The sequence below is a fragment of the Glycine max genome, chromosome 13 (genome assembly GCF_000004515.6).
Source record: "Glycine max cultivar Williams 82 chromosome 13, Glycine_max_v4.0, whole genome shotgun sequence".
In the NCBI taxonomy this organism is placed as follows: Eukaryota; Viridiplantae; Streptophyta; class Magnoliopsida; order Fabales; family Fabaceae; genus Glycine; species Glycine max.
The window spans coordinates 36,012,001-36,029,179 of NC_038249.2; the positions used below are offsets into that span (position 1 = coordinate 36,012,001).

Below are 17,179 nucleotides of genomic sequence, written 5' to 3' on the forward strand. Positions count from 1 at the left end.
CCTTTCATCATAAATGTTTTACTTTAATAAAGTACAGTAAATAATTAAGAGTAAATTCTCACTTTAATGTTTGAGATTGTAGGTGTTTTTAATTATTGACTTTACAATTTACTTTTTTTTCTTCTTCCATCAAAACGACATTTACTAATTCTTAATGTTATTTTATGAAGTTAAAGACTAAAATTCACACTTAGAAGTCTGTATATCAAACAGAATTTCAAATTTTCATTTCTAGCTTCTTACCCCAATCTGTAGTGGAAAAACTAAACAAATTCCACATCTATCCAGAAATAGAGGTTTCTGGGGTGTCAATAGCAAGAATTGCTGTTTCTTTGGGCTTATTTTCGTCCAAATAATTTTGATAAATATAAGAACTAAAACCCAAGATGGCCAACAACATGGCCACAATCTTGACACCATCCATTTGCTCACGGTAAAGAAGCACTGCAGCAACAGGAACAAGTGGCAAACTCAGCATGCTCATAACATTGGAGAACAAAGAAGACACCAGATAGATTAGCCCCACAACTCCAACAGAACAAATCTGCCAAGCCAAAGCAGTTCCAACAAGAGTCAACATGTAAACCTCTCTTCCTGCTTTGAACCTCCTCATTTCATCCTCCAAGCCCTTCCCTTCCCCACTGGCAAAAAGTCCCACTATGCAAACACATGAAGCAACAAAAGATGTCCAAATTTGCATCTCCAGGACCACAGAAAACGTTTCCCTCTTCAAGACCCTCTCAAATGTTAGCTGCATGAGGCACAACAAAAGGGCATACCCTGCTGATGCACCAAGAGTGCACCAAATACCAACCATGTGCTTGTTCTTTGTAACATTCTTAGTGTTATCCTCTGAGGAGTCAGAATGAAGTGCTATAAGTGAAGCTGATATGGTGAGAAGAATCACTGAGTTAAGTATTAACATGGTGAGTTTCTCAGCATTGATCAAAAAGGAAAAGATGGCATTGAAAGCAAGTTGTGATGCACAAATGAGGGAGTAGGTAGACACTGGAAGATATAGAAGGCCTATTGTGTACATCATGTTATCTCCAGCTAAGAGGATACCTAAGAGGAAGTAAACCATGATGAGAGTGAGAGTATAAGAGTGCATGGTGAGGTGAGTGGTGTTAGAAAGGTTTTTGGGGTGAGGAAAGAAGAAGAGTGGGAAGAAAAGGATTGGGAATGCTATAGTTTGTACTAGTGTTGCCATCCATATACTTTCTCCACCTTGGTCAAAGTAGAATCTCCCCAACAAGACTGCACCAGATTGGCCCATCAAGAGTAAGGCTATGTTGATTACTACTAAAAACCACCATCTCCAACGGCTAAGCTGGAAGAGCGATGATGGTTCATCTTCATCGGTTGTGGTTGAAACACCTACTGCAATTGATTCTTTGACATCATTATCTGCAACAAGGTTATGTTCTGTAATACCCAATTATAGAACATCGTTTCTAATTTGTCACATAACATTAATTTGCTTGAGAAAACACACACATTGCTTAAACAAATACAACCTTATTAGTCCTTGCGTTCTGAAAATTTGGATTCAGTGAAATATTGAGCAATTAAAATTGAAAAGATCATGAATTGAAAGAAAAATTAAAGATGGTATATTAAAGATGGCAATTAAAATATTGATGTCTTATTTTTTTAACACTGCTCATTATGCTCTGCCTTGTGCACCATGAGCCTAGGAAATTACTGAAGTAGATGAGGGAAAAAAGTGACCTGGATGGTAGCGTGGTGAGGCTTCAATTTCTCTATCCGCCATTGAAATCTGTATAGCGAATGATGAATCACTATTGTCTGAGCACTTACTTGGTGTAAAATAAAACGATCCTCTAAATCTATAGGATATAACCATAATTGGAAGAAAACTTTACTGCTCAAATTCCTATTTTTAAAATGCTAACTGAACCTTCTATGTTCATAGTTTTGAATTGTTTATTCTTTTACTTAAGCATAGAGATGTCTACATAGTTTCACAATGGAATCTGAAGTTTGGATTTTTTTTCCCCTTTAAGGCGGCAAGGAGTAGGTTTCCATTTGGACGGTGTCAAATTGGAATCAGATTCAAATCTAAAGGAAACCTCTTTTATTATTGATCTAAAATTGTATTATGTAATTATGATATTAAAAGAGCTCATCAACCCTTGGTGCTTCATCTATGTGACATTTGTGCATGGCGTAGGTTTGCAGATCATGTCTCTAGTTTTTCTGCATCAATCAAAGTTGGGGAAATGAAATTAGAAGAGGTTCAAAATAATTATTAAATAAAAAATATGTATAATTATTCTTGTTTTGGTTAAATAACTCCTATTTGTATAAGGATTTACTGATCCTATTTTCTTAAATTTGGCTGCTTGCTGTATTTGCCTCACCTTCTGTTCTTTAGGATTTTTTTGGTTTTTTTTTTTTTTGAGAGGAGGCTTTAGGATGTTTCTAAACAAGAATTGTTCGTTTGAGAAGTAGTGGACAGAAAGTTTAAACGCAAAGTTAGGCACCATTGATGCAGAAAGGTGCAGTTAATTAGAAAATCCTGTTACAAAGTTTGTATATATCACTCTGCTCTTCGCCTATGTTAATGTTGATGCTGTTAAATATATGTAGTTATTTACTTTCATTTAGATGTAGTGCTTATTCTAAATCCATGCAGTATTGTGACTACTGTTTTATGTGGTAAATATTCAAAATGAGAAATGTTACATTTTTTTAACACTCTTATGATTAACTTGAAATTTATTAAAAACCATCAATTATAAAGGGTCATATATCTCATTTAATTAGTACTGAAAGCAACTAAAATTGATAATTTTCAATAAAATTTAATAATCATAGTATTAGAAAAAGAATGAGAATATACATACAATTGGAAAAAAAAAATTGGCCGATTTCTCAATGTAAAAAACAAAAAATTAAAGGTAAGAAATTGGTTTGGTAAATTGATTTCTTATCATGAAGAGTGGTTTTTGTATTTTTAGATAAATAGTTTTCAACTTACATTATTTGTGTAATTTTTTTTTTGTATTTATAGGATAAAAAAGTCTTTACTTTGTTGCTTTATATTTTTAAGAGTTTCATTTCATTTTTTTTATTTTTCTTTAAAAATATTAACTGTTTCATTAATTTTTAAATTTTGAACTAATTAATTTAAAATAATGCCATTAAAAAATTCACTACATGAACTTTAAAAACAAATTACACAATTCATCACCAAACAAACTTGACTGAATCGAATAGTAGAAATATGTTTCTTATATAATTTATTTTAAATGAAATATTAATGATTTTTTTACTTAATATATGTTATACGTAAATACTATTTTTATTTATTTATTTATTTTATATAAAATAATTATAAGAGACGAATGAGTAAAAGTAATATCTCTGTTGAGCGTATGAACTAAGAAGTCTTCTACCATTTTATGTTGCAACCTAACCTTTACACCACAAACGCAGCACTTCTCTGTCCACTCACGTGCTAACAACCTCCGTGCAACCAACTAGTGTTTAGACGTGGCCCTCTATCTTCCATATAGTACGGATTCCACTAATTCATTGTTTTATTTAAAGAAAGTAAAAAAAAAAAGATGAAATGAAATTAATGATTTGAATTAAAATAAAGAATAGAGATGTAAAATTTATATTGATTTCTAATTTTTTTTATTTCAAATAAACTTAAGATGAAAGTAACTAAACACTTACTGAGTTATACTGGTCATTTATGAGATTTAGTAAAATTAAATAAATATTTTTATTTTTAACACTTATAATAACCTCTTCTTAAAATAATTCATGACACTATTTATTAAACATTAATAAATTTAGTTTAATGTATAAAAAAATATCTGTGTATAATTTTGAAAAATTGAAAAAGATTAATATAGGAGTAGGAAAAAACAAAAAAGTATTTATGTAATATAAAAAAAATTGATTTTGTTGAAATCAAAAGTGGCGGTATTCGATCTATACCATCTTCGTGCAATTACATGACAAATGTTTTCGTAACAAATAGTGCTTTCCATAAATAAATAAACAAAACATGTTATGCAACCGCACAGGAAAATAATTATTCCACACGTCTCTCTACAAATACTTATCCACATAGCATGAAATCAAAGCATACCTTGTAAAACAATAATTTCAATTGCTCCACTTCACGGAATTGTGCAAGAAGCTTGTGCATATTTTTTTATAACCAATTCAAAAAATTTATCAAAAATCTTAATTCCACTTTTTAAAGTTTATACTGAATATTTAAATGATATTGAGAATTTGAAAGAAAAAAAAAAAGACTCACCAATGACGTGAGTTTTATACACTCATGCTTGTTTAGTAAAAAAAAAAAATCGGTCTTCATAAATATAGTGTTTTTAATTTTACCCCTTTATATATTTTTGCTTTATTTTATTTCTTGTAAAATTTAAAAAATCGTTTGACAACATACCAATAATATTAATAACCCATTGATTTGTCATGTTTTTTTTTAGAAATTCGATGGGATAATCACATTTTTTTTATAAACTGGATTTTTAAATTCCCTAATCAATTACTCTGACTTCATCAACTCTTTTAAATATATGAAATTTAAAAATATTTTTTTAAAATAAAATAAAATTACAAAGTCCTTATTTTATTTTAGGATAAAAATGTTGTTTAAGAAGAAAAAAAAATGATAAGTTGAAGTGCAAGTTTGCTTGACCGACTAGAAGGCACGTTGCTCTACGTACCTTTTGCATGGCCAATTAAAATGAACGTAAAAACTAGGAAGAATAGCTTTTTTCACGGCATAATATTCAATCCATACAAGCTTGAAGGGCTTAAATGCGTCCGTGATCAGAACGAGGTCAATTTACTAACACGTCGAGTTATTGTGTCCGCATTTTCTTGATGTGGGTGTATACGTTGATTTAGAAATTTAATGAAAATGGAAGAATTGAGTTCAAGCTCAATGTCGGGGCTTGGTTTAAACAAGTCTAAGAGTCATTATATCAACGAAACAGAATTCCTCCATGTTTCTTTTACGGTTGCAAATTAAGATAAAATAAGATCTGTAAAAACATTTAAACCCTTTCTTTTATGAAATTGAGTTTCTGGACCATTAAATTTATCTTAAAATTCATGTATCATATTTTCAACAGAAATCCAAATATAGCTTTAATTATAATGAATAATGATACCAAAATATTTGGTTAATGATAACGGGTGTATTAGACATTGGTTAGTAAATTAAAAATAATTTTATTTTATTAGAATAGGTAAAATTATACTATTTATTATTTGTTTTTATATTTATTTTTTATATTTTTTATAATAAATATTGTTTTCTTTAATTCTTTGATCAATACCTTGAAGAAAGATATTAGTTAGTCATATCCTAAATATTTTTATATTTCAAATGTCTTATAAATATTTATTATCTTTTCTTGTCAGGTTATATCTGTATTCCTCTTTCTATTTATCCGTTATGATTTAAGTGTCTATGGACATTTTTCATGGTTGAAGTGTGGAAAGTTAAGATCCAATTAAGGCAATTGAAAGTTAGAAAGAATAAGAGAGATATTTTCGGTTAAAAAAATAGGATGAAAGGGGGAGGAAAAGAAAAAGTGGACCAGTGAATATAATTTAGAAAAAGACGAAAGAAAGAAAGAAAGGTATAAGAGATGTGCTAGCTCTTTGTTTATAGAATGTATTTGTGGTTTACAGAAGCAAATTTAGCTAGATGGATGTTGCATTTATTTCTACCTTAAAGTAATAGTTTTCATTTTATTTTATTCTCAGTCCAGACTTTCTGGAATGCTCTAACCTTTCTTCTTTAAGGTGAGTCTTAAGTCTTCTTCATCTACTTCAAATTGCATGTTCTTCTCTTCAAGAAGTATGTTTTTTCTTTTCAATTGTGAAAAAGTTTGCAGTAAGCTCCTGGAAATTCAAACGATATGTTAAATCTCACCTCATACACCCTTCTGTTTCTTACACATTCTAAAGATAAGCCAGAATGGGAAAATTTGCTCAATAGTTTTATTCCTCTGTCTCTCTACTGATATGTTAATTAAACATCTACTCTGAATGCTTGAAGTTATGATAAAAATTGTACATAAATCTGTGTTATTTCCTTGTAATTATTCATATTTAGACAATTTGTGAAAACTTGACACATTGTGCACTAGGTGATTCTAAGTCATGAATTCAATTATTGCAACTCAGAAGAATGAAACAGCAAAAATGTTTCCCACTGAGGAAACTGCTGTTGATGGGGAAGACATAATTAGCAAGTTGCATGAAAGCATTCTTGGCCACATTCTGTCTTTCCTTCCAACAATGGAAGCAGTCCACACTAGTGTGTTATCAAAAAGGTGGATTGATGCTTAGAAATCCATCACTGGCCTACAGTTAATTGATAGTTTCCACTCTTTGGGGAAAAAGATGCAAAAGGAACAGTTTGTGTGTTTTGTGAACATGGTGCTTCTTCACCTTGCCAATTCAAGCATCCAAAATTTCTCTCTTTGTTTGACATGCTATCAGTATGATTCAAGCTTGATAAGTGCATGGATCTCCTCTATCTTTGAAAGGGGTGTCCATAATCTTCATATTCAGTATGCTGATGATGTCCACTTTCCTTCCCATACACTCTTTAGTTGCATCTCTCTAGTACAATTGGTGCTTCAAATGAAATGTACTATTAGTGTTCCAATCTTTTCTTCTCTCCCAAATCTTCAAAACCTTAGCATTTCTGGGGTCAGGTTAGTGAGTGAATCCTTCAATTATTCAGAAGATCTAATTCTTAACTTCCCAGTTTATGTGAGTGGTTAACTAAGCAGAACATTAGTATGAAAGCACCTCTACTTGAAAAGTTTTCCATAGCAATCTGGGGGTCTCTATCAAATGAATCACATAAATCTGCCATCAAGATTTTTGCCCCTAATCTAACAGATTTCTCTTACGAGGGTGATCTTGAGCAACATGTGATTCTGTTGAATTCATCAATTCGTAGTGTATATGTTGTGGTTGTTATTGATGAGGACAACAAGGACAGAATGGAAAATGTTGGGTTTAAAGTGCATAATCTTCTTGCACAAATCCGTGAAGTGGAGCAATTGAAACTATTGTTTTACAAGGTATGCTTTGATTTCATTATATGTGAATAGGAATTTTGCAGAGATGTGTGAAATAGTTATTTGCCTGTGATTGCATAAATAACATTTTTATGATAAGAATCATGTGTCTGGAAATGGATTTCAACTGCAGAAAGAGGTACCTGCTATGCTATAGAGAAAAATATTTAGATTGTTAGCTTTTCCCTTATAACTTTTTTTAAAAAAATCATTTTGGCCACTTAAGTTATAAGGATGATACATCATTAGTTTTTTAAAAAATTAAGTCATTGTATTAGTCCTATATAATTACCGTATTAATCCTGTAAACATTTTGCCACTAAATTGGTCTTTGAAAAGCTTAATTTGTCACTATATTAATCTCTTAGAAATCTTAAATATCATTTTTTTTATTCCTTTTATAGGACTAAAGTGATGAGAAAAAGAAATCCTTGAAGGTTTAATTTACTAATTTAGTGTTAGACAAAAGATCTTATATTTCACCAAATTAAATATTTCAAGAGGAATAAAGTGGCGACAAAAAAAATCTTTTAAAAATTAATTTGGTAAAAAAATTATTTTTTTGAAAGATTAATTCAGTGACAAAAATTTTAGAGAACCAAAGTGATGGCAATTTTTTTTAGTAACTGATTTGATAACTAAAACGTTTGAAATAGTGATAGATATAACTTTAGATCACCAAACAGGATTTCCTCTTAAAATATTATAATACAAACTATGTTGTAGACTATATATAAAAAAAAAACTTGGGAGTTAGTCAGTGGTAAGTATAAATAAAGTGGCGGAGCTTTGCGCACGCTTCTTACCTAACTATCCATCTTTTTTTTTGGAAGAAACTCTCCATCTTTCAAGGACAACTAATTAACTTATGTATGCTTTTTCCTTGCGAAAGTGATTGATATAAAATAAATTTAAGTACTTTTTTTCTAATTTTATTAATATTTTTTTTACATATTAAATAAAAAGTATTACATATTCTTTTATATTTTAAAAATATTAAATATATAATTTTATTTCATATCTTTTATAAAATACTGTAATAAAAATATATCATGAAAAGACAACATTTCTCTTATGACCTCTGTATTGCACGTTTTATGAGATAGATAGTTTTTCATGTTGTGTATTTTTTTGTTGAACTGTCCTATCAAGTTTTAGTTACACACTTCAATAATCTAACCAACCTGCCTTACACGCAATGAATTAAGAAAATTTGATCAAGTTTTTCTTGGTCCGTACAGGTTTTAATGCATGCCAGAGATAGTTTCACCCATCCACCTGCTTTTGGAAGGTTGACATGCCTACAATTAAATGAGGTTACTGGTGAAGCTTTGTTGAACATACTTCACAATTCCCCAATTCTTAATACTCTTGTTTTACAAAATGTAAGTTTTAGACTCTTTCTTTTGGTTCACAGAAATTCTAAGTGCTTGTTTATGAACTCTTTGGCATAAAATACAAATGGTGGATGACTGATTGTACACACACTAAAAAATGTTTCAGGGGGTATCTGAATCAAACAAAGATGTCTTGGCTTCTGCACCAGTGCCTCAGTGCTTTTTGTCTAGCCTTAAAGTTTTTCAGTTTAAAGAATTTAATGTGCATGAGCTTGAGCTTCTTTTGGTGAAATTTGTGATGGCAAATGCAGCAATGTTGGAGCAAATGACTATATGTTCTGCTTTTTGGCTGCGGTATTCTGATATTGACATGGAGAAAGTCAAGGAGCAAATACTCTCTTTTCCGAAGTGTTCCAACTTTGTCATGATACAATGTTCTAATGTTAACAGTTACTGAAGAGAGTGAGTAATTAAATTATGACTAGCATGGAGAATTATGTTAATTAATTTTTTAAGTGTAGATGACACCTAAAAATAAATTTGGATAGCTACAAAATTATTCTCGTAATGACAGATAAAATCTTATCCACTTTAGGAAAGTTTTGTTTGTTAAGCGATGAATTTCATATTATAATAAAAAATATTTTAATCATCGCCGCCTTGAGATTTTTCAGAATTTCTCAAAGGCCTAATTTTAATTGATTTTCCAGTAAAAAAAAATATAATTGATTTCTATTAATTATAATTAATTTCTCAGGCTATTTAACTATTTGCTTACGAAGTCTTATACTGCTAGTTGCAACGCAATCTTAGTTTCAGCAAAAGTCTCTATTGAAAGTCATGCAAAAAATAACATATTATTTAATTAAATTTTCACTTGGATGAAAATTTTATTTTATTTATTAATTATTGTTAATTACTTAATCACAAATTTAAAAAAATTATGATGTTACAATCCTTCTCAACAAGAAGAATTTCGCTTATTGTGGACAAAATGTAAAAACAATCTCAAACTAAATCTTTGCCTTCCTATCAGTTCTTTGTCGTCTTATTCTTTTAATGGATATGATTCAAGTTACCCTTCTTTGGGGTTACTTTGTTTCTTGATTCCATCATCTCCCGAGTAAAATATCATTGACTAGTCTTCCCTTACTTGCAGTTTTGGCCTTCAAATTAACACAAAAAAACTTTAGAATAAACCTACTGAATTTTACAAGGATACGAAGTAAAACTATGATAGAAAGAAAGAAACACACATCTAGAAATTAGATCCTTCAACTTGACTTGAAAAAGGGTGGTTCAGATACAAAGGAGGGAAACACATATTTTTACTATCTTGGAAAACTAATAGGACATTATTTAGAAGAAGGAATTTAATCTTTGTGTCTAGGGGAATTTGGTGAAGACATCTTTTTGGATTTCACAATCTTGCCTGCCCCCAGTACATGTGACTTTACAGATTGCATGATTATTGTCCTTTCAATCCTTTTATCTGTACTCTGATCTTATGAGGTCTCATGATGATTTCATCTTTGAATGAAAACTAGTCTCAAAGAGAATCCTATTAAAATAGATATTCTCCATGATATTATGAAAGATCCTAACGTAAAACTTCTCAAGTGATGGCTGGAACACTTTGGTGTAGATGAATCCCTAATGAACTAATAGATTTCTTCTTCGAAATTGAAGTTAAGAATCTAATTATTGTTACTTGGAGCTTGGTGTATCCATTATTTATTTTAGTTGCATTGATCATCACTTTTTCACAAAGAATGTCTTATTCACTATTAGTGCCTCAGGTGTTTGCTTTCCATAGGATTGTCTACGTCCTTAACGTCAGATGAGTCCTTGTGTTTCTTAGATGTTTATCCACAAAGTTTTGTGGCTTGTTCCTTCGTATAGGTTGGAATGTCAACATTGTTTCCAATGACTACTAAAATTGAGTTTTATTATAAGGATTAACTTGGCAATGCTTCCTCTTTTAGTGAAATTGACTCAAGTTCCTCTTAAAAAAAGAACTTTGGAGGGTCCAAAGACTACTCAAAAACCTAAGCAACAGATGTTAAGGAGGGCATGGAGTAATCACTCGTGTACAAGACATGAAAAATGAGTGACTCTTGGTAGACTTCCAGCAAGAATGACACTGGAACAAATCAAATATATACCAAGATAAGAAGGATTTAGATATTGTACAAGTATGAACTATATAATTGAGAATAATTTAAAAGAATTTATTAGTATTATTTTTGTTAACAATATGTACCTACTTTTCTAAAAGATATTAAGTATGATGATAAGAGTAGTTAAGGATTCTAATTCCTTTATGTTCATCCTTTGTATTTTACCCAAATTCAAAACAATCAGCTTGTGAATTAGAATTTAGAAATTTAGATTCACTAAAATAGGTCAAACGTAACACAATTCTTTGACATACAACTACTTTGATTCAACCTTAATGTTCTATTTTTGTAGTCCTGTGAAGATCAAATCAAGCATTAAAGGAATATTTGGTAAGGGAGAAATTTTTTCATATCCGAAAATCATGATTTTTGGAAATCATAAATCCTAAAAGTCATGTTTTTTGGAAATAAAAAAATTTGTTTGATTAATTATTAGAATTTTAAGATAAATTTTTTATGAATCAAAAAGTTATATAATATTTTTATCATATTAAATAACTTAATAAAAGAATAAGGTAATATTTTTTATTATATTAAAAGAAAAATTATTCCAAAAAGTAAGATTTTCACCCATGAGAAAGTTTTTATGGGAAACTAATTAAAAATATTTTAAGAAAATATCTCTTTTTAGAAATGTAATTTTTTTAAATTGATATCAAACATAAGAAACTACAAATTATAATCTATGATTAACGGAAAACATAAATTTTTCCCCAACTAAATGCACTTTTTAAGTGTGAAATCATTATTTGCTTTTCCTCTGAAACAAAGCCACCATACAACTGTATAGGTGAAGAACGTACTAGTTTGGGATTAAAAGTGGATTAAATTGCCACGTTCATTTCGGTAGGGGTTCAAAAGTAAATAGAGGAAACTATTAATTTATTACCTCAAGTAATAAAATTATATATTTAATCATTAAAATATCAAAATGACTAAATATTTATCAATTTTGATTCTTATATTGATATATTTTACTTATAGACTAATTATTTTTTTTAAAATATTTTAAAAAATTACTTAATGTAATTTTTAATACTTGAAAATTTAGTTATATAATTTATTTAGTTTAAGAATTATTCATAAAAAGTATTATTTTAGAGACCAAATTGATGTTTTTTGTTTCTTCTTTTAACTAAATTTAGTATAATTCATTTTTGATGCATCAGGTTTGTCCACTCAGCGTCTTAGAATAGGGTCCATCATCCGTTGTATAATGTCAATTCAATTCAACGTCAAGCGGTGGCTGACAGGCTGCTGGAGTGTCTTCTACTGAAACAAAGCATGAATCAAACAAGTAATGGTGGCTTTTGTTAATTGAAATTTTCACTTTACCTGTAGTTGATGCTCTGTGCCGGGTGGCTCTCCCTAAATTGTCCAAATTCATCTTAATTTATCCAAAAGTAAACAAAAAAAACTGCCCAAGCTCATTGTTTTCACTGGGTGTTACGAGGGACTGCCTATCTTTTCTAATACTAGTTTTTTTTTAAAGAGATATTCATAAAGAAATTTCTTATACTTTTTTTTAAGTCTATCTCACAAAAAAATTAATTCATAAGATAAGAGTTATTATTTATTTATATATTTTATTTTAATATTATCTCTGACCTATCACTTTTAATAAATTTAAAATATATTTTTATATATTATCAATTGGTTGAACATGATATGAGTTGGTATTATGTTCAATTCTTACGGATAAAAAAAGAAAAAATTTTAATATCATCTTAATGTGAATTTTAACTTAATTTAACCTTAAAAATTAATTAATAGAAAGAAAGTTATCTTCTCCTTTATATTCAATCTTAATATTATACCTAACTTATGTAAGACTTCAATTTTTCATAATAAAATTAAATAATAACTTTATTTTACACACTTATATATTCTCTGTATATATTTCGATCCTATTAAAAATGAGCCACACACATTTTAAGGTATTTTTAAAATTTTCTGTAATAATAAGAATAATAAAGAGAATAATTAAAAACAGCCTTCTATGTTCTTTAAATGACTGAATAACTACAAATTAAAATTGTTTAATTATTTGAATGACTTAAATTCATTAATAATTTAGAAATAAATAATTTTAAAGAATATCATAAAAATATTATCATTAAATAATAAGTAAAGATATAAATAATTTCAACAAAAAATAGTATATGTACTAATAACGTAAAAAATATTATTATTTAATCATAAACTCACATGTATGTTAAGATTATTTATTTTTATATCAATTTTCTTAAAAATCAACCAGTAGTTACTTTTGGCTGTGTAAAAAAAAAAATTACATAGATCAAACATAGATACTAAACTATGTTTTTTTTATAAAAAAATCAAGTGCATGGCCCCTCGCCTAAAACTAACATCTGCCTCTGCATAACGACATTAAGCAACTCGGTATAAAAAATATATTACAGTGAATTTATATCACATGGAAATCTGCCTAATGACTTTGTTAATCTCATTCTTATCAACTCTGTTTCTAGAACACTTAATAAATATAATCCAAATGCGTCCACTTGGGTACGATTGCCAATCCAATATTCATGCTTTTTGACATCTTTGCTGAGGTAGTTAACAGTAGGTACTTTATTTCCTTTAACTATATATATTGATGATTGGATAGTTGATTTTAACTACAAAATTACGTAGGAGCCGTATATTCAAATTTGTCAACCCAGAAATTGAGTAACTCTCTTAATCTTTCAGGCTTATATTTTCAGACATGTCCTTTAGACTTGTTACTTTGCATTGTATATTAAATGTTGCACTTGCACGCTTTAAGTTATGATTCTATACGGTATAGACATTTTGTTTTATCCAAAATTAAATTGTTTAACATTGTCACAAATCGTGTACGTACCAGGTTCTTTGTAGTAGGAATGGATTCAAATGCTGCAACAATGCATGGTACAACAAAACAGCTCAAGTATGGAGCAAAAGACATAATAAGCCAAATACATGACAGCATTCTTGGTCATATCTTGTCTTTCCTTCCAACGATGGAGGCAGTCCAAACAAGCGTGTTATCAACAAGGTGGATTGATGTTTGGACATCCATCACCAACCTAAAGTTGAATGATGGTGTGCTAATTTGTTCTGGGAAGAAGATGCAGAAGGAACAATATGAGTATTTTGTAAACACAATGCTTCTTCACCTTGCCAATTTAAGCATCCAAAGTTTCTCTCTTTGTTTAACATGTTTTCATTATGAGTCATCCCAGGTCAGTGCATGGATCTCTTCTATATTGGAAAGAGGAGTCCAAAGGCTTGAAATTCAATATGCTAATAAAATCTTCTTTCCTTCGCATACCCTCTTTAGTTGCAACTCTTTAGTACAATTGGTGCTTCAAATGAGATGCACTCTTAGTGTTCCAATCTTTGCATGTCTCCCAAACCTTCAAACTCTTGGCCTTTCGGGGATCAAGTTAGTGAGTGATCATGAATCCTCCACTTATTCAAAAGATCTAGTTCTTAGCTTCCCAATTCTCAAAGTGTTTGAAGCTAAAGGATGTGAGTGGTCAACTAAGCAGAATCTTTGTATCCAAGTACCTCTACTTGAAAGGTTTTCCATAGCAATGTGGAACTCCCTATCAAATGAATCATGCAAATCTTCCATCAAGATTTTCTCTCCCCATCTAACAGATTTCTCTTATAAGGGTGATCTTGAACAGGAAATCATTCTATTAAATACATTATTAATTCGCACTGCTTCTGTAGTGATTGTCATTGATGAAGATAGAAAGGAAAGCATGAGAAGACTTGGGTTTCAAGTACATAAGCTTCTCACACAAATCTGTGAAGTGGAACAATTGAAATTACTATTGTACAAGGTATGCTTAATTTGTTTTCATGATATGATAATGGAAATTTGCAGAGAGATGAGTGGAAATGTGGAATGGTTATTTTCCTGTTGTTGCCTAACATGTTTTATGATGAGATTGCAATACGTGTTAATTTAGTATAAAATAACGATAATTTTAAAGGAGAGTTCCTCAAATGTAAGGAAGGTCGTGGCTGCGGCAAGATCAATACTGCCACGTTTGACTCCTGTGCAAGTTTGTAAATTTTTTTATACAGTACACTCTTAAAAGGTTATTTTTAATTTAGATTATTCAATGATATATTTTCTTATATTATTTATGGTTAATTAAGATTATACAATTTAAATATAAGTTTTTGCTTTGTGAAAAATGTGTTGACATAATATCCAAACAATTTAACGTTAATTACTAGACACGGTATTCTTGGTTTGTATGGTAATTGTCTTAAGACAATTTCATAAAGGACTAGGTTCAAATGCCGGTAACATCCAGAAAACCTCAATTGCTCGACGTTCTACCTGCCACGTACCTATATCCTAACTAGTTTTAATCTTTCAATAGAAAAAAAAAAAGGAAAAACAGAAAAAAATGATGATATTGAGAATTTGAACAATTTTTTCCTTGCCTCAGGTTTTAGTGCATGCTGCTGATATTTTCACCCATCTACCAGTTTTTGGAAAGTTGACTTATCTGCTACTGAATGAGGTTACCGGTGAAGCTCTGTTGAACCTACTCCACAATTCTCCCATGCTTAATACTCTTATATTACAAAATGTAAGTTTTGAACTATTGCTTTTGGTTCACTGAAATTCAATTAAAGTTCTTGTTTATGTGTCTGTTAGTCATATATATAATAATACAAATGATGGATGACTCATTTTACACAAAATAAAAAATATTTCAGGGAGTATTTGACTTAAATGAAGATATGTTGACATCTGCATCAGTGCCTCAATGCTTTTTGTCTAGCCTCAAAGTTTTTCAGTTTAAAGGATTTAATGTGCATGAGCATGAACTTCTTCTGGCGAAATTCGTGATGGCAAATGCAACAGTCTTGGAAAGAATGACTTTAAGCACAGCATTTTGGCTGCAGTATTCAGATATTGACATGGAGAAAGTTAAGGAGCAGATACTCTCTTTTCCAAAGCGTTCCAGCTTTGTCATGATTGAATTTTCTCATGTCAACGGTTCCTGAAGCCACAACTGTTATCTATCCTTAGTCTCTTCACTACAAGCATTGCAAAAAAATATTGTTTCTACGTAAGGGGGAATCATTATTTCATTGTGTGCTATTCTATTTAATTATTGAGCACTGTGACAAATCGTGTATCAAGTGCTTTTCCTAGTCATTGATTTAAATGCTCCAACTTCGGATGATGTAACAAAACAGCTTCCTACAGTGCAAACAGTGGTTGGAGTAGATGACATGATTATTAGCAGATTACATGAACGCATCTTGGTCAATCCTGTAGCAAAAATGTAGATTTATTTTTGGGCATATATCAATGGTGTCTAATTTTATTTTATTTTTATAGACAAATATTGGTTGCTAATTTTTTTAGAATGTTAATGAGAGGGATTCAAACTATGGTGTACAATTTAATGATAGTTTGTTCTGTTTTGGAAACAGAGTGCTTCTTCACCTTGCCAATTGAAGTATCCAAAGTTTCTTTGTTTAACAAGTTGTCATTATGATTCATCCCAGAACAGTGCATGGGTCATTAGCTTCCCAGTTCTCAAAGGGCTTGAAGCTAGAGAGGATGTGAGTGATTATGCAGACGATGAGTATACATTCTGAAGCACGAATATTCTGTTTTGGCCAATGTACCAATATCGGATACGTATCCGATATCGATACGCTCGGATACGCCTTGAATACGTATCTCACACGTATCTAGTCTTAGACCAATTCAAAAAGGAAAAATCGTCCCGATACAATTTTTTATATATCTGATAAGACCAAGATATAATTTTTCCTTAAGTATATTTGATGATTTAATTAATCTTTCCAGATTTTTGGATCATAGTTATTTGCAATTTCCATCTTATTTTTATTAATGTTTAATAAATATATTACTGATTTTAATTTTTTTAATACATATCCTAAATGTATCGTATTCTATATTTTAAAAAAATTACGTATCGTCGTATCATATTCGTATCGTATAATATCCGATACTCGGTACCAAATTCGTGCATCACTTGCACCTCTACATGATGAAAGGTTTTCCATAGCAATCTGGAACTCCCAATCAAATGAATCATATAAATCTGCCATTAAGATTATTACTACCAACAATTTAACAGATTTTTCTAATGAGGGTGACCTTGAACGAGAAATCACGTCTATTAAATTCACACTACTGAGTGGAAAAGCTCTTCAGCGAGATGGCAGTGCTTGCACAATGGTATATTCACCTGTTCTTGCAGGGCAAAGGCTGCTGTATCACAATTTCACAAAGTATGAACTATACAAAAGGGCTATTACTTTTATGATAAATGAAAGTAGGAAACAGAATAACCGAAGTTTGAAGCAAGTAATAAATGATCAAGTTGTCATGAAAGTAAGATATTTGAGCTGATTAATACCCTTAAGTAGATGAGGTTTTCTCTTATCCACATTATGAATCTTCCTGCATTAAGAAAGTGGAGCCTTTTGCTGCTACACAAGGGAAATTTTGATAGCTTTACTTTACTGATCATCAATTTTGCTTCAT

General features: G+C 30.2%; 3 protein-coding genes across 3 annotated transcripts; 2 read left to right on the top strand and 1 right to left on the bottom strand.

Moving 5' to 3' along the window:
* Window positions 1–280: 280 nt before the first annotated feature.
* LOC100784246 (probable purine permease 11) lies at window positions 281–1,420 on the bottom strand. The gene has a single exon (XM_014765897.3). The coding sequence runs from the start codon at window positions 1,274–1,276 to the stop codon at window positions 281–283; it is 996 nt and encodes a 331-aa protein (XP_014621383.1). The 5' UTR covers window positions 1,277–1,420.
* A 4,272-nt stretch (window positions 1,421–5,692) lies between these two features.
* Window positions 5,693–9,020, top strand: LOC100785310 (FBD domain-containing protein). Its single transcript, XM_041008390.1, is given in 5 exon segments — window positions 5,693–5,823; window positions 6,171–6,796; window positions 6,799–7,118; window positions 8,357–8,500; window positions 8,619–9,020. Coding segments are annotated over 4 exon segments (1,368 nt in total). The 5' UTR covers window positions 5,693–5,823; window positions 6,171–6,183; the 3' UTR covers window positions 8,910–9,020.
* Window positions 9,021–13,305: 4,285 nt separating this feature from the next.
* LOC100786365 (F-box/FBD/LRR-repeat protein At3g14710) lies at window positions 13,306–16,498 on the top strand. The gene is made up of 3 exons (XM_014765868.2): window positions 13,306–14,471; window positions 15,093–15,236; window positions 15,367–16,498. Exons 1-3 carry the CDS (start codon window positions 13,401–13,403, stop codon window positions 15,655–15,657), a joined length of 1,506 nt encoding a protein of 501 aa, XP_014621354.1. The 5' UTR covers window positions 13,306–13,400; the 3' UTR covers window positions 15,658–16,498.
* The last annotated feature ends 681 nt before the right edge of the window (window positions 16,499–17,179 follow it).